This window comes from Anguilla anguilla, chromosome 13 (assembly GCF_013347855.1).
Source record: "Anguilla anguilla isolate fAngAng1 chromosome 13, fAngAng1.pri, whole genome shotgun sequence".
NCBI lineage: Eukaryota > Metazoa > Chordata > Actinopteri > Anguilliformes > Anguillidae > Anguilla > Anguilla anguilla.
This window is the reverse complement of record NC_049213.1, coordinates 4,648,011-4,671,408: the sequence shown is the minus strand read 5'-3', so window position 1 is coordinate 4,671,408 and position 23,398 is coordinate 4,648,011. Positions and strand designations below refer to the sequence as shown.

The 23,398-nt window shown below is 46.8% G+C and overlaps 1 protein-coding gene across 3 annotated transcripts in view; it reads left to right on the top strand.

Annotated features, from left to right (window-relative positions):
* The window catches only part of itga7 (integrin, alpha 7), a 59,565-nt gene extending 38,019 nt beyond the window's left edge, over window positions 1-21,546 (top strand). For 2 of the 3 annotated variants that reach the window (XM_035388914.1, XM_035388913.1), the window contains exons 10-25: window positions 143-238; window positions 1,839-1,900; window positions 3,049-3,218; window positions 3,695-3,835; window positions 5,413-5,528; window positions 6,439-6,619; window positions 9,569-9,643; window positions 11,097-11,176; window positions 11,404-11,481; window positions 12,103-12,205; window positions 12,778-12,975; window positions 14,107-14,223; window positions 14,805-14,918; window positions 15,996-16,094; window positions 16,560-16,685; window positions 20,930-21,546. In XM_035388914.1, coding sequence (XP_035244805.1) covers window positions 143-238; window positions 1,839-1,900; window positions 3,049-3,218; window positions 3,695-3,835; window positions 5,413-5,528; window positions 6,439-6,619; window positions 9,569-9,643; window positions 11,097-11,176; window positions 11,404-11,481; window positions 12,103-12,205; window positions 12,778-12,975; window positions 14,107-14,223; window positions 14,805-14,918; window positions 15,996-16,094; window positions 16,560-16,685; window positions 20,930-21,085 — 1,912 coding nt within the window. In that variant the 3' untranslated portion in view covers window positions 21,086-21,546. Of the gene's footprint in view, window positions 1-142; window positions 239-1,838; window positions 1,901-3,048; window positions 3,219-3,694; window positions 3,836-5,412; window positions 5,529-6,438; window positions 6,620-9,568; window positions 9,644-11,096; window positions 11,177-11,403; window positions 11,482-12,102; window positions 12,206-12,777; window positions 12,976-14,106; window positions 14,224-14,804; window positions 14,919-15,995; window positions 16,095-16,559; window positions 16,686-18,506; window positions 18,667-20,929 lie in introns of all 3 variants that reach the window. The other variant, XM_035388915.1, reaches the window with a different exon arrangement.
* The last annotated feature ends 1,852 nt before the right edge of the window (window positions 21,547-23,398 follow it).

Genomic DNA, 23,398 nt, shown 5'->3' with positions numbered 1-23,398 from the left:
GCCCACTGCGCTAAAGCCCCCGGGCCCAAGCTGAGGGAACGAATCACAGTGCAGTTGCTTCTCCAGGGGTGACGTCACTTTCATGTTTGAGTTTTGTGCCTCATTTCTGTTCCCCCGAAACCCTAATTGTGCCCCCCTCCAGATCCCGTCCGATTGTTCAGGTGCAGCGGGAGGTGGCCATCAATCCCCAGAACATCGACCTGGAGCACCGCAGCTGCAGGGGCAGAGACGGAGTGTGGTAGGTCCCGAACAGAGAGTGGTAGGTCTGGGGTGGAGTGTGGTAGGTCCCGAACAGAGAGTGGTAGGTCTGGGGTGGAGAGTGGTAGGTCTCGGGCAGAGTGTGGTAGGTCTGGGGTGGAGAGTGGTAGGTCTGGGGTGGAGTGTGGTAGGTCCCGGGTGGAGTGCGGTAGGTCCTGGGTGTAGTGTGGTAGGTCTGGGGTGGAGTGTGGTAGGTCTGGGGTGGAGAGTGGTAGGTCCCGGGTGGAGAGTGGTAGGTCCCGGACAGAGTGTGTTAGGTCTGGGGTAAAGAGTGGTAGGTCTGGGGTGGAGTGTGGTAGGTCCCGGGCAGAGTGTGGTAGGTCTGGGGTGGAGAGCAGTAGGTCCCGAACAGAGAGTGGTAGGTCTGGGGTGGAGTGTTGTAGGTCTGGGGTGGAGAGTGGTAGGTCCCGGGTGGAGAGTGGTAGGTCTGGGGTGGAGTGTGTTAGGTCCTGGGCAGAGAGTGGTAGGTCCCGAACAGAGAGTGGTAGATCTGGAGTGGAGAGTGGTAGGTCCCGAACAGAGTGTGGTAGGTCCCTGGTGTAGTGTGGTAGGTCCCGGGTGGAGAGTGGTAGGTCTGGGGTGGAGAGTGGTAGGTCCCGGATGGAGTGTGGTAGGTCTGGGGTGGTAGGCCCCGGGCTGGAGTGTGGTAGGTCTGGGGTGGTAGGCCCCGGGCTGGAGTGTGGTAGGTCTGGGGTGGTAGGCCCCGGGCTGGAGTGTGGTAGGTCTGGGGTGGTAGGCCCCGGGCTGGAGTGTGGTAGGTCCCTGGCTGGAAAGGTTGGGCTGGAACCATGAGTGAGAAACAGTTCAGAAATGTTCCTGGTTGTATTCTTAAACGATGACTGCCAAGATGTTGGTAGACACATTCATATGCAGAGTTTATGCTGAAATATGATTGTACGCATGTTTCATAAACGAGGCCCAGTGTCTGTGTTTTGTTTCTGGTCTAGTTTCTGGCTTTATTGCTTTGACTTTGGGTACTAATTGACAGTGCAAAACTCTGTTTTGACCAGTCTATGTAATACCCCTTTCACACAGAAGAAAAAAGGGCGTTGTTCAAATTACGTCACAGATCTGCATTCACGTGCACCTATCTCTCAACAGAAAAAAATGGCATACAGAGGAAATACCTACACCCACAAAGAAGCGCTTTGTAGCGCACACAGACATAGCAGATAGTTACACTGTAAATGCATTGAGAACGCGAAAACTAATAGCATAAAAAATGCGAAATAGCTTTGGGCCTGCATCAAGTGTGTTACTATGGCAACGGAATGTAAACAATTCATTCACGAGAGCTGAGTTCTACTGTGTGTGAAAGGTGAAGACGGCTCGAATGCCGCATTACAAATTCTGTGGGAAAGGGAACCTGTCACCGCATCAGAGGCGGCTCAGATGCGGTATTATCTGTGTGAAAGGGGCTTAACATACATAATTATTTACCTTTCCGCAGTTTATAATAATGTAAACTATTAAAATGATATGACAGAAGACACACATCACCTGGAACACTGTGCAGCGATTGCTTTTTCAGAAATGATCTTGTAAAGCAAACTTATTTCATGTGTATGTGTCTTTCTCAGCGTGGATGTAAGAACCTGCTTCAGTTACTCGGCAATGCCAGAAACGTATTCACCAAACATCAGTGAGTAAAACGCTCTGTCTCCCTGTATGTCTAACATATTCACCAAACATCAGTGAGTAAAACGCTCTGTCTCCCTGTATGTCTAACATATTCACCAAACATCAGTGAGTAAAACGCTCTGTCTCCCTGTATGTCTAACATATTCACCAAACATCAGTGAGTAAAACGCTCTGTCTCCCTGTATGTCTAACATATTCACCAAACATCAGTGAGTAAAATGCTCTGTCTCCCTGTATGTCTAACATATTCACCAAACATCAGTGAGTAAAACGCTCTGTCTCCCTGTATGTCTAACATATTCACCAAACAGTGTTAGCTGGTGTGATGTACAGTGTTAGCTGGTGTGATGTACAGTGTTAGCTGGTGTGATGTGCAGTGTTAGCTGGTATGATGTACAGTGTTAGCTGGTGTGATGTACAGTGTTAGCTGGTGTGATGTGCAGTATTAGCTGGTGTGATGTAGCGTTAGCTGGTGTGATGTGCAGTGTTAGCTGGTATGATGTACAGTGTTAGCTGGTGTGATGTACAGTGTTAGCTAGTATGATGTGCAGTATTAGCTGGTGTGATGTAGCGTTAGCTGGTGTGATGTGCAGTGTTAGCTGGTGTGATGTAGCGTTAGCTGGTGTGATGTGCAGTGTTAGCTGGTGTGATGTGCAGTGTTAGCTGGTGTGATGTAGCGTTAGCTGGTGTGATGTGCAGTGTTAGCTGGTGTGATGTAGCGTTAGCTGGTGTGATGTGCAGTGTTAGGTGGTGTGATGTACAGTGTTAGCTGGTGTGATGTAGCGTTAGCTGGTGTGATGTGCAGTATTAGCTGGTGTGATGTAGCGTTAGCTGGTGTGATGTGCAGTGTTAGCTGGTGTGATGTGCAGTGTTAGCTGGTGTGATGTGCAGTGTTAGCTGGTGTGATGTAGCGTTAGCTGGTGTGATGTGCAGTGTTAGCTGGTGTGATGTGCAGTGTTAGCTGGTGTGATGTAGCGTTAGCTGGTGTGATGTAGCGTTAGCTGGTGTGATGTGCAGTGTTAGCTGGTGTGATGTAGCGTTAGCTGGTGTGATGTAGCGTTAGCTGGTGTGATGTGCAGTGTTAGCTGGTGTGATCAGCAGGAGTAGCGCGTGCGGTCCTTTCTCCTAACCTTGACCCTTCTGCGGCAGCCCTGGAGGTGCTCCTCGAGGTGGAAGCGGAGCTGAGGACGCTGAACATGCCCCAGCGGGTGAGCTTCCTGGGTCGCAGGGCAGCGGACCCGGACTTCCTGCACACCACTGAGGTGGAGCTGAACGGCCAGGGACATGTCGCCTGCGAGATCACTACTTTCCTGCTGCAGGTAGGGGGCAGCAGCGAGCAGTGACTGCTTTCACTCAGACACCTGTGCCTTCCTTGCAGATTACAGGCAATCTAAAAAATGTTTTCTTTTCATCAAATTATTACAGAAAAAAAATATTCCTTCCTACGACAGTACATTTTTGAATGGTTCAAATATGTAATTGGTGCAGGTCTGCTAAGCAGTAATATTTACATTGTCCTTGAAATGTTTTTTAACACATTTCATGGATATCGTTGTTATATGCAGGTAAAATTTTAACACTACAGATCCCCTGAGAAATTTAAATCACGTGTTAATGTCCAAAACATGCAATCATTTAGGAGAACTTGATTCTGAATAATAATGAAAATGGATGTGATCTGTAGGAATTCATTTGTGTTTAGAGCGTTAAAATGTGTGAAATAAAGTATTGGATGCAGATGTGGGGTTTTTGCAAATGTTCAGTTTGCTTTCTCTCCTTCTCTCTTCTCTATCAGGAGAACCCTCGGGACAAGCTCCGCCCCATCTCCCTGTCTGTCACTCACAATATCAAACACAGGAAGCCACCGGCAGACTCCAAGCTGGGCGAGCTGACCCCGATGATGAGCCCTACCACCCCCAACACCCTGCACACCGAGGTGAGCCCCAACATCCCCAACACCACCCCCAACACCCTGCACATCGAGGTGAGCCCCAACATCCCCAACACCATCCCCAACACCCTGCACACCAAGGTGAGCCCCACCACCCCCAACACCCTGCACACCAAGGTGAGCCCCAACACCATCCCTAACACCCTGCACACCAAGGTGAGCCCCACCACCCCCAACACCCTGCACACCGAGGTGAGCCCCAACATCCCCAACACCCTGCACACCGAGGTGAGCCCCAACATCCCCAACACCCTGCACAATGAGGTGAGCCCCAACACCCCCAACACCATCCCCAACACCCTGCACTCTGAGGTAAGCCCCAACATCCCCAACACCACCCCCAACACCCTGCACTCTGAGGTAAGCCCCAACATCCCCAACACCCTGCACACCGAGGTGAGCCCCAACATCCCCAACACCCTGCACACCGAGGTGAGCCCCAACACCCCAACACCATCCCCAACACCCTGCACTCTGAGGTGAGCCCCACCATCCCCAACACCCTGCACACCGAGGTGAGCCCCAACATCCCCAACACCTGCACACCGAGGTGAGCCCCAACATCCCCAACACCCTGCACACCGAGGTGAGCCCCAACATCCCCAACACCCTGCACACCGAGGTGAGCCCCAACATCCCCAACACCCTGCACACCGAGGTGAGCCCCAACATCCCCAACACCCTGCACACCGAGGTGAGCCCCAACATCCCCAACACCCTGCACACCAAGGTGAGCCCCAACATCCCCAACACCCTGCACTCTGAGGTGAGCCCCACCATCCCCAACACCCTGCACACTGAGATGAGCCCCACCATCCCCAACATCCTGCACACTGAGATGAGCCCCACCATCCCCAACATCCTGCACAACCAGCAGCTCTTAACCAGCAGGACATAACCAGCAGCTCTTAACCAGCAGGACATAACCAGCAGGACTTAACCAGCAGCTCTTAACCAGCAGGACATAACCAGCAGCTCTTAACCAGCAGGACATAACCAGCAGGACATAACCAGCAGCTCTTAACCAGCAGCTCTTAACCAGCAGGACATAACCAGCAGGACTTAACCAGCAGGACTTAACCAGTATCTCTTAACCAGCAGGACTTAACCAGCAGCTCTTAACCAGCAGGACATAACCACTCCGCATGTTTACAGAGGGACAAATCAGGGCTGAGATAAGGGCTTAATCCAGATCCTCTCTGAATCCACTCTCCCCACAAAGGAAGGAAAGACTAATGATGATCAATAACGATCTCTGACTGGATGATTGATCACGCCAAAGGCAGCCTGTAGTCTCACAGTGCACTCACAGGCGTAACTCAAAGGAGCAGTAACATGTGGGTTTAAAGTGCAGTGATGTGTTAAAAGAGCCTAGTTACAACTTTGAGGATGATATGATGGGAATGCCATATAAAAATTGCCACCTAAGGCCTTCATGGATTTGCAATATGTGGAAAGATGTTATGCCTCTCATAACCCCTGTGCTCAGGATAAGCAGGTATAGATAATGGATGGATGGGTGGATGGATGGATGCATGGATAACCCCTGTGCTTTCCTGCAGGTGAATTTCTTGAGGGAGGGCTGTGGTCCTGATAAGATCTGTCAGAGCAACCTGCAGCTGAGCTACCAGTTCGGCACGCGTCCCGGGCGGTCCGGGCTGTTCACCCCTCTGCCCCTGTGAGTGTGCTCATTGCTCATTTCGGGGTTTTTCCCAACCTGCACCTGTACTCATACCTGTCCTGTACCTGCACCTGTACCCATACCTGTACCAACACAGCGTCCCTGTTGGGCAGGGGTAGTCGAATTTGGCCCTTGAGGCCTGAGTTATACCCGGGACACCAGGTTAATTAAATCTCTGGCCAATCACTTGATCAACAAACAGGTAGAAAAGTAAACCAGGAGGACTACTGGTCTCGAGTTCTAGACTGAGTGTCCCTGCTGAAAGGGAACCCTTTTTGCTGCCTTGCAGAAGCCCCTCTGAAAGGTTCTGAAGCAAAGGTTCTAAAGAAAGTTCTGTGTGCAACCCTCCATGAAAGGTTTTGCTTCTTGAAGAGTGTTCTCCATGTAGCCTTTTATAGAGATATCTCTTTGGAACCGTTGACAGAAGGTCCTCTCTTATGTCAGAGCTTCGTTTGAGTACACAGGGGTCATCGCAGAGCCCGTACCAAATAACCCTTTTAGAACCCGTTCAGCTCAGAGTGTCAGAACGCGTCTCGTCTTAACTACTGCTTGTATTTTTGCATAGACTGTGTTGTTGCTGTTCTCGTTTGTGTTAGTGTTAATCAGTTTAACCTACTGGGTCCAAGCTGAACTATGCGGTTGTTCCCTGCACTTGGACCGGTACTTCTCTCTAGGGTTTTCGACACGCTTGTTCCTGGTTATGGTTATACACTTTGTTGTACGTCGCCCTGGATAAGAGCGTCTGCCAAATGCCTGTAATGTAATGTAACGTAACGTCTATGAAAACGGAAGTCTAAATTTAGGAGAGCGCGTGTGGATGGGACAGGTGCGGAGCCGTGTGGGGTTCGTCCCCAGGTCCTCCGCCTGTCTCCCGGCGCCGTGTTTAATCTCCCCGCTGGTCTCTCAGCGACGAGGACGGCGTGCCTGTGTTCGAGTTCTCGGAGAGGATCCCGCTGGCCCTGGAGGTGACGGTCACCAACATGCCCTCCAACCCCGCGACCCCCCTGGAGGACGGGGACGACGCCCACGCTGCCCAGCTGCTGGTGACTCTCCCAAAAACCCTGTCCTACTCTGGCATCAGGACACAGGTACCGGTGTTCAATCACACACACGCACACACACACACACACACACACACGCACGCACGCACGCATGCACACACACACACACACACACACACACGTATGATTTCATGTGTGAGGACCATGATAAAGTGTCTGCACTGTGAGGACCATGCTTTCCACTATCATTAGGAGAATACCAATTCCACAGTTCACCATCAGATGGCCCAAATGAGCCATTTATGACTTGAAAACCAATTATTTTCCAGGGAAATGAACATGCAAAATTTGGGTTACGTACTTTGCTCAAGGATACAACAGCAGTGCCCTTTGTGGGAACTGAACCCAGCTCTGGGTTGGACGTCTATATAATACACCATTATAATACAGTCCTGCCCTAATAAACAAATCAGTCCATAACTCATTCAGTACTCTGGCCAACGCCCTGAATGATTGCCAGTCCTCAAAAAATTTCTCCATTCTTTGCTTGTAAAGATAAGCCTTTACCAGGATATAGTACAGAAACTTGTAACCTTTTGTTCTTATAATGAACATACTAGGCTACACAACTGTACATGGCAATTCGGCTGCACATATGTTATGGAAGCCATGCCTTCTAACGTTCATCATTATGCATTTTACGTGATGTCTAGCCATTCTGCTCGTTTTTATGCCAATATAAGATTCCGACCTTGAAAAGATGCCACTCCCTTTCCACAAATAACATCAGACATAGCAAGTCACATGACTCAGCAGGTACCTTGAATATGGTAGGTGTTATTTCAGCTTAAAGCCATTCCTCCTGTTCTGATGCTCGTATGATCTAACTTATCCAACTGATCTGACTGCAAAAGGGTTAAAAATGTTACCTCCAATAGATACGTCACTTCAAACATGTCTGGTCACAATAGGTGGCGACCATGTTGCCTGAGACGAATCCAAGTTACATCATCGGACAGCGATTTGCCCTTAATAATTGCATATATGAACTTGAAAAACATATTGTAAGGCAAACATGAAGCCAGGTTAGCCTTATCAGCTGTTTTCAATGGTCCTGTCGTTGAGTAGGACTTGTAAACCTCCAAGGTTTCCTGTAGCCTCTATTTTTATGTTGATTTTTTCAAAAACATACTTCTTAATTTCACATTGAGGTATACCTAAAGAATGAACTAAATGCCAAGTGCCCATATTAGACAACTAGCAATGTTTTGGAATAAATGCGCTTGAGTATTTGGTGACAGATTTTCTGCCAATTTGTATTCACCTATTTTGTAAATTGTAAAGTTGTACATGTTGTAAATCTAACATATCCGCCTTTTGAACATGTAAAATTTCCTTATATCAATGATTTGACAAACCAGATAAAAAAAAATAAAAAGCAGGAATTTGTAACACAAGCTTTTATTTAATTTTGGAACCAAAGTTCATTTTTCAAACTTGGAAGTGCAAAGCATGTGTATATGTGTACATTTGCAATTCGGATGATCTTACAGAAAGAACAGCCAACATTATAACATTATCAATGGTACATATATATAGAGAGAGATACATAAAAATAAGCTTGCACAGCCCCAGATTAAAATTAAAAATCATACAAATAATGGTAATAACATTCGCAAAAAATTAGATGCTTAACAAGAGATCTGTACCACCAATGGCATAATTTGGAATGAAAGGCTACACCCACTGCTACCATACAACAGTATGAACATCACTGTGGTTTCCCATAAGAAGAACTCAACTCCATATGTCAAGAACAGGCTATTCAAACCCAACTGGCCTCATCGTTTACCTGCATCTCCACAGTGCAGTACTGCATCAAATATAGCATATTCTGGAGGAGGTAAATTCTGAAACTAGTTGTGCTGAATGGTCTGTTCTTACCTTTATATGTGTAGGAAATCACAGCCATGATTACATAACTTCATTAACTTTCCACTACTGTAAACAGTGATTTGCACGGACATGAACATGAGCCAAAGTTACAGCAAGATAACTTATGATGTTTTTTTTTTTTTTTTACAAAAATGACAATAATAATGAAAACTACAAATCTAAGTACTTAAGTGTGCTTTTCAATCACTGTTCAAGCTTTGACTGCAGTCAAAAACATCCAATTTCACTGGTAAAAAAAAATGTTTGCAGCCTTACCCTGCTGTTACCTACTGAAAAGGTTGAGTTCTAAGAACCTTCCTAAGGTAATCATTTTCTGCAAGAAATGTCATTTTTAAAACTTTTGTAGTTTGCTGTCTGCCCATGCAATTACATTCCCTTCTGGTAAATATGCAGACATCGCTTTGTGAAACGTGTGATTTGGTTAAATGTAGATGATAATCAATGTCTTTCTTTACTACAAGTAACTGAATAGAAGTTTTTTGTTATTTTGTAAATGTGTATGTACACATTTTGTAAATGACTTCCCCGTTTTCTGTGCTCCCTCTCTCCAAGCAAGCTATGTCTCTACACTCCTCCTCTTTGCTTCTACATGTATTTCTCCCTCTCTGTCCTGCCTTTTTGCATTCTCTTGTGTCTTATGGTCCTGTTTTCTGAGGGTCTGAATTGTGTTGTGTATATAGTTTTTGCTGTCTTTCCATGATCGCTTGTGTAAGATTTCTGACTTACCTTGTAAACATGCATCACATTCTCTTTTTCCTGGCACGTTCCTCAGAGCAATGAATTTGTCTAGTTTACACACACTCACACACACACACACACACACACTCACATGCACTCACACACTCACATACACACACGCACACAGACATGCACTCACACACACGTACAGACACACACACTCACATACACGCATGCACACACACAACACTCACACTCACACAGACACAGACACACATGCACATACACATACACACACACATCCGTATATCCAAACACACATATATGATACCAGAGTTTGTTGAAACACATGCAGCATAATGCAGGAATATTAAAGGCCTGGTTGATGTGTTGTTTCTGCAGGCGCAGGTGGGATGTCACGCCAGTCTGAATGGCTCAGAGTGTGAGCTGGGAAACCCCCTGAAGAGAGATGCCAAGGTAATCAGTCCCAGAGAGACCCAAACACACGCACACATGCATGCAAGAATGCACAGACACACACACACTCACACATACGCTCACACATGCTCACATGCGGGCACACACACATTCACGCACACACGTAAGCATCCATAGACACACACACACACCCATTCAAACACTTGTTTATATGTACGTGCACACACACCCATTCAAACACTTGGTTATATGTACATGCACAAACATACACACACCCATTTAAACGCTTGTATATAGGTACGTGCACAAACATAAACACACCCATTTAAACGCTTGTATAAATGTACGTGCACATATACACACACTCACATTCAAACATTTGTTTATATGTACATGTACATACGCACACACACACACACACTCATTCAAATGCTTGTTTACATGTACATGCACACACACACACACACACATTCAAATGCTTGTTTATATGTACATGCACACGCACGCACACACACACACACACACACACACATTCACGCACACACGTAAGCATCCATAGACACACACACACACCCATTCAAACACTTGTTTATATGTACGTGCACAAACACACACACACCCATTTATACACTTGTTTATATGTACGTGCACACACACCCATTCAAACACTTGGTTATATGTACATGCACAAACATACACATACCCATTTAAACGCTTGTTTATATGTGCATGCACACATACACACACATTCAAACGCTTGTTTGTATGTACATGCACACACACACATTCAAACGCTTGTTTATATGTACATGCACACGCACACACACACACACACACACATTCAAACGCTTGTTTATATGTACATGCACACGCACACACACACACACACGCACACACACATTAAAACGCTTGTTTATATGTACATGCACACACACACATTCAAACGCTTGTTTATATGTACACACACACACACACACACACATTCAAACGCTTGTTTATATGTACACGCACACGCACACACACACACACACACACACACACACATTCAAACGCTTGTTTATATGTACACACACACACACACACACACATTCAAACGCTTGTTTATATGTACATGCACACGCACACACACACACACACACACACACACACATTCAAATGCTTGTTTATATGTACATGCACACGCACACACACACACACACACACACACATTCAAACGCTTGTTTATATGTAGGTGCACAAACACAAACACAGCTACAAATAAGCCACCACTGGCAGAACGAGTGTCAGGACCTCAATCCCACTGGCTGAAAAACAGCCTCCATTTTAAAGGAAATGAGTGCAAAGATAGAATGTGCTTCTGGAAGCACGTTGAGGTTCAATCTGATCCATTTTCTGAAATACTGATGCTCACTTCAGCGGATAGAATTTTTTTTTTTTTTTTTTTTCAAAATCCTATTTCTCTGTATTTTTAATCTCTTTGTGTCACCCCCAGCTAACATTCTACATACTCCTGGGCACCTCTGATATCACCATAGAAACCAGCGACTTGTCTGTTGATCTCCTCCTGTCAACGTATGTCCTTTCAGTTTTTTTGCGTGAGATACTGTCACCCACTGTTCTTGTCTTTAAATCATACTCATATGGGATTTGTATAAGTGGATAAATACTCGTCTTTGGCCCTTCTGTGTATGTGCCCTGAATTAGGGGCACTATGTATGTATGTGAAACCAAAATATTTAAAAATACGTATGCATGTGTGTGTGTTTGTGTGTGTGTGTCATATGCTTCGCCCTCTCCAGTATCAGTGAGCAGCCGGATCTGGCCCCAGTCACCGCCTATGTCAAAGTGGTGATAGAGTTCCCCCTGTCTGTCAGCGGGTAAGTGTGTAATTTGTCCCATTACCGAAGCTCAGTGCTATATTTACTACAACTACAAGGGCCGCAGCAACGTTTTAAATGCAAAAACGGGTGCTGCGTGGTGCAACATCAACGTCAGATTAAGAAAATGGCCTCAATCACAGTCAAAAGGAGGGCAGAGAAGAGGAACGTGCGCCACAGCCCCGTAGATAAAATGCCCTGCCACCTTTAGCGCAGCTGCTCTCGGCTTCACACGTCGCCTGTTCTGCGCGTGTTTCCTGCGTAAAGCCGTCCCCCGGCACCGCTCACACACACACGTTTAACGCTCGGCCATTAGCGCCGCGCCTCAGTCTTAACGGCCTCCCTTTCTGCCCATTACTCTGACTCATCAGCGCACAGTAAAATGCTCAGGGATCATTTGTCAGATGATCAATAAAGGCGATGAAAATCGTGACGTTAATGAACGTGGCCTGGTAAATAACTAAGAACAGAAGCTGGAACGCAATCCAGAAATGGACTCCCAGGTAATGCAGTTCAGCACACATCAGTTTCCACATCAGCCACTGCGGTGATATTATGGGCTTTATTGATATGGCAGATTCTGTGTAAGCTTGTCCTTTCTTTTTTACCCATAATTCTCAGGCTGACCCGCCCACATCAGCTGTTCTTCAGCGGTACGGTGAAGGGGGAGAGCGCCATGCAAACTGTGGAGGAAGTGGGAAGCGCAGTGGAGTATGAGTTCACGGTGAGAAACGGGGAGATTTAGTACAGTAGAGTATGAGTTCACGGTGAGAAACGGGGAGATTTAGTGCAGTGGGGTATGAGTCCACAGAGTGAGAAACAGGGAGATTTAGTTCAGTGGAGTATGAGTCCACAGAGTGAGAAACAGGGAGTTTTAGTGCGGTGGAGTACGAGTTCACAGAGAGAAACAGGGAGATTTAGTGCGGTGGAGTACAAGTTCACAGAGAGAAACAGGGAGATTTAGTGCGGTGGAGTACAAGTTCACGGTGAGAAACAGGGAGATTTAGTGCAGTGGAGTATGAGTTCACAGAGAAAAACAGGGAGATTTAGTGCAGCGGAGTACAAGTTCACGGTGAGAAACAGGGAGATTTAGTGCAGTGGAGTAGGAGATCACAGTGAGAAACAGTGAGATTTATTGAAAGATTCTCATTAAACATTAAGGCATTTTACAATTTGTGAATCAGATTCCAGTTCATTTCCAGTATTGAAATGGAAATGACTGCAGCCTTCACTTCATGACTGCAAAAAAAACCAAGCTAACTAACACCTAACACTAACAACTTTTCATTTAATCAGGTGAGCAACCCTGGGAAGCCCCTGCAGACGTTTGGCTCCGCCTTCCTGAACATCATGTGGCCTCATGAACTGGCCAATGGGAAGTGGCTCCTGTACCCCACAGGATTTCACTTTAAGGACCACCCACATTCCAGCTGTGTCTTAACCAACCCACTGGGGTTGATCTCCACCGATCATACTCAACCTGCACACCTTAAGGTAGGACTGCTCACTGTGTTCAGTAAAACTCAGCAATGGGCCAATAAAAGCTTAGTTTTTATACCATTTATATAATTTCAGAAAGGACACAAAGTTATTGCTTCCACTTTTACTTATTAAGCAGTTGTTGAATGTTTATTGATGCTTAAAGTTCACTTTCTGGGATATTTTGATGTTATTTCAGCTTTAAGGTTGCTTTTGACAGCTACACACAGCTTTTGTGTGTAATGAAGGGCATTTTTTATACTTACAGAGGTTTCGGAAGACAAGCTGCTTTATAGTTACTTGAAGTGTATGTTCTGGCTTCAGACTAAGAATCCCCTAATGCCTCCATGTTAGCTATTGTACAGTCGGCAGGTTGTCAGAAACCTCTGTAAATATCTAAAATATGCTTCATCGTACACAAAGAACTGTCTAAGCCATTCAAAAATATGCACTAAAACTGAAATAATATCAGAATACCAGAAAGTAGACTTTATGCATCAAGAAACTGTTAATAACTGTTCAATATAAAGTGGAATTATTTTTTGTCCTTACTGAAAGAATATAAAAACAGACCACTGTAAGATATATCTTTAATGTCATTTTGTGTCCTTACATTTGTCTTTAACTTTCACTCACAACTACATCCAAGTAATACCTTATTTTCTTTACGAACAGTACTGGGGAATTTAAAAATAACTGAATACCTCAACAGGCTGTGAAGAAGGAAAGCAGCACTTTAATGTATTTTCAATTCACTGTTTAAGACAAATACATACCATAGATCCTGTTCCATATCTATTGTACGTGAAAAAAATTAGGTATAAGTGTTTACACAGGGGCAATGAACAAGTCTAAAGTGTGTGTACTTTGTAATGAACAGTCTGAAGTGTGTGTACTTTGGAATGAACAGTCTGACGTGTGTGTACTTTGTAATGAACCGTCTGACGTGTGTGTACTTTGGAATGAACAGTCTAAAGTGTGTGTACTTTTGAACGAACAGTCTAAAATATGTGTACTTTAGAATGAAGAGTCTAAAGTGTGTGTACTTTGTAATGAACAGTCTAAAGTGTGTGTACTTTTGAACGAACAGTCTAAAATATGTGTACTTTCTAATGAACAGTCTGTTTTCTGTGCTTGCGATTCCAGGCCAGGCGGAAGGGGCGCTCTCACCCAGAGGAGGAGGGGCCGATAGTGCCGAAGAGCAGCCTGGGACGGGCCTCGCCCGCTGTAGCAGCCTCAGAGAGGAGGAAGTCTCTGAGGCTGGTGAGTGAAGGGGGGGGGGGGGGGGGGGGCAGCCTCAGCAGACCTGGAAATCAGTTGAAATCCGTCATCTTTGAGAACATTCCAATTTGATGAATGCTCCTCGGAGGAGCGAGGAGGCTCCTGAAGGACGCTTCAGCAAGGAAACAGGAGTGCATCCTTTATGGAAATATTTTTTTGGAATGCGTGATGTGGATTCACCTCTCCCCATCTGCCATGGCTGTATTTGACGTGGCTTCAAACTGATGCTTGACTTTGCATTTGCCTCATACTCTTTTCCTCGATCCTTCTGTCTTCCTCGCATCGTTTCCTTGCGTCCTTCGTTGGGTGGAGCTAGGATGCTAGGAAAGGATGCCAGGAAGACAGAAGAATCGAGGGAAAGAGTACTGCGCAAATGCAAACACAAGCAGCAGTTTGAAGCCACGTCAATTACAGTTGTGGCAAATGCTTCCTTGCTGAAGCATTCTCTGGAAGCCTCCTCACTTCTCCTAGGAGTGAAAATAAGTGATCGAATGAGCCCACTCCAACTCCTTATTTTCCTTTCACCCTCTCTCTCTCTCTCTCTCTCTCTCTCTCTCTCTCAGGACTGTCTCCTTGGTTCGGCTCGCTGCATTCTGTTCCAGTGCCCCCTTCATGGGTTCTCTGGGTCCACCCAGCTGACGATACAGGCCCGCCTGTGGAACAGCACCTTTATAGAGGTATAATCCCCTCAGCCCTGCCCACTCGCCTCAGCCCCACCCACTCACCTCAGCCCCGCCCACTCGCCTCAGCCCCGCCCACTCACCTCAGCCCTGCCCACTCGCCTGAGCCCTGCCCACTCGCCTGAGCCCCGCCCACTTGCCTCAGCCCCGCCCACTCGCCTCAGCCCCTCCCACATGCCTCAGCCCCGCCCACTCGCCTCATAGTCATTACATTACATTGACACTTTTGCAGGATTCAAACGTATTCAAATGTGAAAGTTCACATACGCATTTCATATGCAATACACGGTTGCTCCTGCATGGTTTGCATCTCAATTTTAAACTAATTACGGTTCCAGCATATTGATTGAGTTTCTTCACAGCTCATTTATATTTTGCATTATGTAACAATAATATTTCCTGTTTGCCCAACGCTGATTACACTTGCATTTGTTTGTTTTGCGGAGTGACTTACAAAGCAGTGCAAGATACACAATCTAATCAGAGAATGACTGTATCAAGCCATGTTGTAATAATATGTTGGATATCGTTACGCGGCTCTTGAGCTCCTCGTGTATTTCCCTGGTGGAGTTCGCACCCCTCACCGCTGAGGCAGGTGGGCGGGTAACAGCGAAACGAGGGGGCGAAACGCGTCGACTGTCGGATGACTTCAGTCTTTTTTAAAATGGAGCTACTCAGCCTTCGCACCTTAGGGCAGGAATCTCACAGATTTCCCAGCAGTCTCTCTGCCCCCCGATGGTCTGGGAGGGCTCTGTCGGTCCGATGATCAGTGGAAAGGGGGCTCCGGGCCTGAACGCCGTGGTCACGCGGGGCTGGCGAGGCTGTAGAGCTCTCAGAATAACGTTCACTCTCGACCGCTTCGTCCCATGCTGAGCTTAGGTCTGTCGCTGTGATTATGTGGTGGTGGTGATGTACAGCATGCCAGTCCAGGCCCAGGCGTGGCTGCTCTGTTCATGACGCAAACATTAACATTATCTCTCTCTCTCTCTGTCTCTCTCTTTCTCTCTCTCTCTGTCTCCCTCTCTCTCTCTCTGTCTCCCTCTCTCTCTGCCTCTGTCTCCCTCTCTCTCTCAGGAGTTCTCCTCAGTCAGTGCTCTGGAACTCTTGGTGAGAGCCAACATCACAGTCAAATCCAGCATCAAACATCTAATATTGAAGGATGTTGCAGCACAGGTAAACACGCACACATACACACACCCACACACACGCTCACACACACGTGCACACACACACACACACACACACACACACACACACAGAAAACTGAAATATCTGATTCTGATTCTGATATCCAAATGCAAATGTACACCACCTGTAGCCAGACTTTTAAGATACTGTAGTCATTGATAAAGCCATTGGTGGTTGGCGTATGTGAGCAGAATGATACTGGTTGCTGATTGGTGGGTCTTGTGTGTGAGCAGAGCGATGCTGATTGCTGATTGGTGGGTGGTGTGTGCAAGCAGAGAAATGCTGATTGCTGATTGGTGGGTGGTGTGCGCGAGCAGAGCGATGCTGATTGCTGATTGCTGATTGGTGGGTGGTGTGTGCGAGCAGAGCGATGCTGATTGCTGATTGCTGATTGGTGGGTGGTGTGTGCAAGCAGAGCGATGCTGATTGCTGATTGGTGTATGCGAGCAGGTCCCTGTGATGATCTACCCGGAGCACACGCTGGCAGAGAAGTACTGGATCCCCTGGTGGATTATCCTGATCGCCATCGCCGCTGGCGTCCTGGTCCTGGCGCTCTTAGTCTGCATACTCTGGAAGGTAAAGGGTTAAACTGAAGTGCTTTCCCCCACCATGGCGGCAGGGTTCATTCAGGATTGGCCATCACACGGGCCGTCCCTGCCGCTGTAAGGCAGCCTCTGCATCACACGGGCCTTCCCTGCCGCTGTAAGGCAGCCTCTGCATCACACGGGCCTTCCCTGCCGCTGTAAGGCAGCCTCTGCATCACACGGGCCTTCCCTGCCGCTGTAAGGCAGCCTCTGCATCACACGGGCCTTCCCTGCCGCTGTAAGGCAGCCTCTGCATCACACGGGCCGTCCCTGCCGCTGTAAGGCAGCCTCTGCATCACACGGGCCTTCCCTGCCGCTGTAAGGCAGCCTCTGCATCACACGGGCCTTCCCTGCCGCTGTAAGGCAGCCTCTGCATCACACGGGCCTTCCCTGCCGCTGTAAGTCAGCCTCTGCAGCACACGGGCCTTCCCTGCCACTGTAAGGCAGCCTCTGCATCACACGGGCCTTCCCTGCCACTGTAAGTCAGCCTCTGCAGCACATGGGCCTTCCCTGCCGCTGTAAGGCAGCCTCTGCATCACACGGGCCTTCCCTGCCGCTGTAAGGCAGCCTCTGCATCACACGGGCCTTCCCTGCCGCTGTAAGGCAGCCTCTGCATCACACGGGCCTTCCCTGCCGCTGTAAGGCAGCCTCTGCATCACACGGGCCTTCCCTGACACTGTAAGGCAGCCTCGACATCACACGGGCCTTCCCTGCCACTGTAAGGCAGCCTCTGCATCATACGGGCCTTCCCTGCCGCTGTAAGGCAGCCTCTGCATCACACGGGCGTTCCCTGACACTGTAAGGCAGCCTCGACATCACACGGGCCTTCCCTGCCGCTGTAAGGCAGCCTCGACATCACACGGGCCTTCCCTGCCGCTGTAAGGCAGCCTCTGCATCACACGGGCGTTCCCTGCCGCTGTAAGGCAGCCTCTGCATCACACGGGCCTTCCCTGCCGCTGTAAGGCAGCCCCGACATCACACGGGCCTTCTCTGACAATGTAAGGCCGCCTCGGCCTGACTTATCATTTACTAACAAAGCCGAGCTGCAGAAATATTTCAGAGGCTGTAGTAATGCGTCTGCGCGCGGGCAGCAGCTGCTGCTCAGTGGAGCTCACCCTGAGCTCTGATCGGCGGGCGCTAACGGCTCTTTAACGTCACAGAGCCAGAACAGGCCTGCTTCATCCCTCTCATTCAGCCTCCTTACATCCCGTCCTCCTCCGCCTTCCTTCTGCTGCTCTTTCTGCTCTTCTCTTTCTCTCTCTCATTCTCTCTCTCGCTCTTTCTCTCACTCCTCTCGTCCTTCACCTCTTCTCCCGTATCCCTCATTTGTCATTTGTCTGCAGCGCATTTCTCTTTTCCAGCCAGGCTTTTTCCTTCCCCCCTTCCTCACTGCCCCCTGCCCTCTTTTCTGCTGTCTTTTCACAGCCTTCACAACCTTACCTCTCCTTCTCCCTCCCTCTCTCCCTCCCTCTCTCTCTATGTCTCTCCCTCTCTCTCTCTCTGTCTCCCTCTCTTTCTCTCTCCGTCTCCCTCTCTCTGTCTCTATGTCTCTTTCTCTCTCCCTCTCTGTCTCTCCCTCCCTCTCTCTCCCCCTCCCTCCCTCTCTCGCTCCCTTGTCTCTTCACTGTACCCACTTCCTGCGCTCTGTTTCTTTGACGCCCCTCCCTCCCTCTCTCTCTCTGTATCTGTCTCTCCCTCTCTCTCCCCCTCCCTCCCCCTCCCTCCCTCTCTCCCTCCCTTGTCTCTTCACTGTACCCACTTCCTGCGCGCTGTTTCTTTGACGCCCCTCCCTCCCTCTCTCCCGCCCCGCCAGTGCGGGTTCTTCAGGCGCACAGAGCAACGGCCGCAGTACCAAACGGAGTACTACCGCGCCCACCTGCAGGTGCAGCCGTCCGAGGCCGAGAAGCAGGCGTCCGACCAGCTATAGGCCCCTCCCGCTCAGCCCCGCCCTCCCCTCCCTCTTTCCCCCCGCGGTAAACCGGCATCCTACCCCCAGGAACCCAGGGGGGGCGTGGCTTTGCTGTGCTGTGTTGTGGCTCCGCCCACCTGCCTGAAAAGCTCATTCTGGCTGTAGTCTATATTCCCATCTTTGTTATTTACAGTTCAATTCACAGTAACACTTTACTTACCAACATTTCTAAGACCTTATTATTGACTCAGTTAGATTTAAACACTGATAAATGGTTACTAATGTTTAATAACTTAGTGTTATGTGTCTAAAAGTACTTCATCAATCATTTTTATTCTGATTAAATTCAATTGAAGTCGGGCAGTTATTCCTGAACATTTACTTCACTCAATGAGTGCTCTAGGAAAGCCAAAACAGTCCCATTTGGTGTTATTAGTGACCATCTCTTGCAATGTATGGCATTCATTTATAATTAGTTGGTACCTGAACAATACCCTGATTATAAATGGTTAATAATCATATGTTAGTGTTTGAATAGTAGTCATTGAGACATTAATAAGGTCTTAAATATGTGGACCAAATTGAAATTGACTCATTTTATAATAACTTTCCTGATGCGTGTCCCTCAGAAGGTGAGCTGAGCAGAATGACCCTTTCTAAAGATCAGTGTGCCCTTCACGGATGCTCCGGTGTGTGCAGCTAATCGTCTGTAAGGCCCATACCAGAAAGAAATATAAATAAAATATATTTTAAAAATTCTGTACTCCCATAAAAAATACACAGCACGGGAAAATATTAACTATATATGAGGAAGTACATATATTTTGCATTTCATGAAGCGTAGTACCCTGAGAAAATAGACAGGAAATAGTGAGAAGGGATATGAAAGTAGAGTGAACACTTTCACAATAACATCAATATGAGTAATCATATTATATATGTATATATATATAACATTTTTTTAAATTCATTTTACATTCATGGATACCATACAGTATTTTTAGATTATACTTAAGATGGAAAATATTTGGTAAAAAGTATGTTTCATACAACTGCACCATGATTAATTTTCTAAATATGTGTATAACATGGATTACATGTTCGAGTCGCCCACTCAGGGAAGACACTGAGCACATACAAGAATATATTTAGTGAATCATTCCACACCTAAAATAAATGTGTCAAATGAGCAAACAGTATGCGAAGCTCCACAAATATTATCTATCTGACAATATAAATATTATGCATAATATAATACATAATGCAATATATAATGTATGATTCTGTAGTGCATGAGTCATTTTTATCAAATTTACATGAAGCAGAATTTTTATATGAAAAATTACTCAATTATTTAAAGCTTGTTTAAAAAGAAATCAGTGGTTAGCAGATATGGACAGATATACATTCAAAACTCCCAAGTTGGAGGTTCAAGGGTGCACGCTTGTTTTCTAGAAGGTCGAACTCAATTTGTAAATTTTGATACGGACGTCTGGATGACACAACGTCCCTGTCTGGGATTCGCTTGCTGCAGAAGACATTCCACACCTTTTAAACATTCCATTCATTTTACATGCACAACAAGAATAAAAGCATGTTCATGCATTAAGTACTTTTGAAATGGGCCAAGAAATGAAGCAATATTAGGGCCAAAACTATACAAATTATCACATTGCATTGCACTGTAAGGCTAGTATAATATGAATCTTTATATGCAAGTCTATGTATCTCATGTAGAAAAAGCAACCAAATTTAAATGTATTCCACAAAATATATTAGAAAAATATAAGAACATACGTTGGGAGTGTTATTCTTTCTGGTATGGGTCCATTTTGTGTGCGGTTGCACAGTGGTGTACTTACTGTAATATTTTATATCTGTTTGATATATTTTCTGAATGTGAGTTTTTTTTGTTGTTTGTTTTGTGTGTGAAATACACTCTAACTGCAGTCTCTGTGGGCAGAGAAATGGCAGCCTGTTTGCTGGGCTTGTTTTCAGGGCTGAGAGCTGCTTCATTGCAAAGCCATAGAGTGGCTATTTTAATTCTACAGCAGCTCTCCATTGGAATACTCAGTTCCACTTGCCAGCCTATAGGACTGAGCAGGAGCAAGGCGTATGCGCTGTATGCAGGTCCTATTATGGCTTTCAGTGATGAGACGTATTTGCATAATGAAAAATGCTAGCATTCGAGCCGCATTTCCTCCACAGAGAAACACGCCGTTCAGCTGCTCTGAGTACCCAGGCTGCCAATCGGCTGCAGCGTTCGTCTGCTTCACGCTGTCTCTCTCCGTCTCTGATCTCTCTCTCTCTCTCTCTGTCCGTCTCAGTGTGGGTTTTTCCGTAGAGCTCAGTATAAGGACACCGTGCCCCAGTACCACGCGGTGAAGATTCCCCGTCAGGATCGCCCGCAGTTCCATGATGAAAATACGGGAACGCCACAGAAGAAGGAGTGGGTTACTCACTGGAGTGACAGCACGTCCTGAACACACATGTCCTGAACACACACACACACACACACGTCCTGAACACACACACACGCACACACACACGTCCTGAACACTCACGCACACACACATCCTGAACACACACACTCACACACACACGTCCTGAACACACACACACACACACACAAACACTTCCTGAACATGCACACACACACACATACACACACACACACACACTCTCTCGCTCAGAAACACCCACACACACGGTGTAGAAAATGCACTGAAACCCTGACTAACCTGCATTGACTGGTATCCTCCACGTGCTCATACTGCGTGGCCACGCCCACCCGAACTCACAGACACAGAGGGGGCCATAAGCCCCACCCACTCACTACCACTGACACCCATTGTCCCACATGACCGGGGAAAAGGGAGGGAACCACAGACAACCCTGCTGAGACAAACACTGAGACAATGAACCAAATCTGCCCAGCTCAAAACCAGACCAAAAAAGGCCTTTCCCACACACAGACTCAAATACACACACACATGCACACAGACACACATACACGCACACACACAAACTCACTCACATACACGCACACACACACACACACTCACACACTCACACACAGACATACTCACACACTCACACGCACGTACTCACACACACACACACACACACTCACACTCACTCATACACACACACACACACACTCACATGCAAACACGCAGACATGCAGACATCTTCCCTCCGAGGATACAGGTCTCTGTCCCTGCGATTTAGAGAGGTGATCTAGAAACGATTTACAGTGGCGATTTAGACAGGCGAGCACGCAGACATGCTGCAGTTTTGTATGTTTTCCCCTTTTTAACGCCCAACGCAATAGCTCAGAAAACTAAAACAGCACCAGCGCTACAGAGGAAAACTGCCCGGCACATCGCGGCTCGCAGACTGTGATTGGACCAGCGCCGCCACCCAAGCTGATGAAGGTGGAGGATGAGGAGGTCCACGGTGTGAGACAGTTCACCCAGCCAATCACACACAGGGGCTTTCTGAAGATGACCGCTGCAAGGGAAAAGATCAATTTTGTTTACTGAGCTTAGAACTGCAAAATAGGAAAAACTGTCAGTGTTTCTGTGTTTTTTATAGCATTTTTTTATTTATAGAGGTGGCAAAAAGACAAAAAGTGAACAGAAGATCCCTGAAGAAAGACAGTTCTCTGAAAGTGTGAAGAATCCCTCTCATTGTAATCGGCTGGCCCCTTAGACTCAAACTCTATTTTGGTGACTTTGAATGTATGGCACGAGTTCTGAAATGTTTGTCTCCTAAAACATTTTATTTATAATCTAAAATTTGCCATTCCTTTAAAAAGTGGCATGGAGGACTGGCTTGTGTAACATAGTTTTCAGATTATAGCAACAGAATAATAACAAAAAGTCTATTTCACTGTTTTACTTTACTGTTATTGTAAGTGCCTTACGCTAGTGATGGCTAAATTTGATGTCCAAACAAACTGAAGACATTTGGAGTCATAGCTGGTTGCTTAGTAACTATTCTGGGACAGTTCTTTTTTTGGGGGGGTGGGGGGGGGGGGGCAGCAGGGGAACTTATATCCCATCTGGTGTGAATTAAATGGGATGAATGGATTATAACTCAAGGGGAAAAGTGGGGTATGTGGTGGTGGGATCGTCATGGAGACAAGATAGGCCTAAAACGCGCATAGATATTGCTGGACAATCTTGTTTTACTGCATGAACAGACATTGCTGTACACAGTTGTGGATGTCACACCCAAATGTTTATTTATTTCTGACAAACTGTACTATTGTACCATTGTAAATAAAATAAGTTGACAAAACGTGTCACATGAATGCGAAGAGAGAGTGAAAGATCGGACCAGTGTTTCCATCTGAAGGAAATGTGAGTAAGAACCCTCACAATGGTGACATTACATTACTGTACATTATAATCTGTGGCAGACTGTCTGAGTTACAGTAGTACAGTATGTGTTCCTCTATGACCTATCTTTATACAAAACATTATCCAGAAAAAAATCAAAAAAAAGGGAAAGGGTCAGGGGAGCCATGGTGCGGTCTGAAGAGGCAGTGGGAAGATGGGCAGGGTTTCTGCTGTTCTGACTGCAGTGGGAAGATGGGCAGGGTTTCTGCTGTTCTGACTGCAGTGGGATGATGGGCAGGGTTTCTGCTTTTCTGACTGCAGTGGGATGATGGGCAGGGTTTCTGCTTTTCTGACTGCAGTGGGAAGATTGGCAGGGTTTCTGCTTTTCTGACTGCAGTGGGAAGATGGGCAGGGTTTCTGCTGTTCTGACTGCAGTGGAAGATGGGCAGG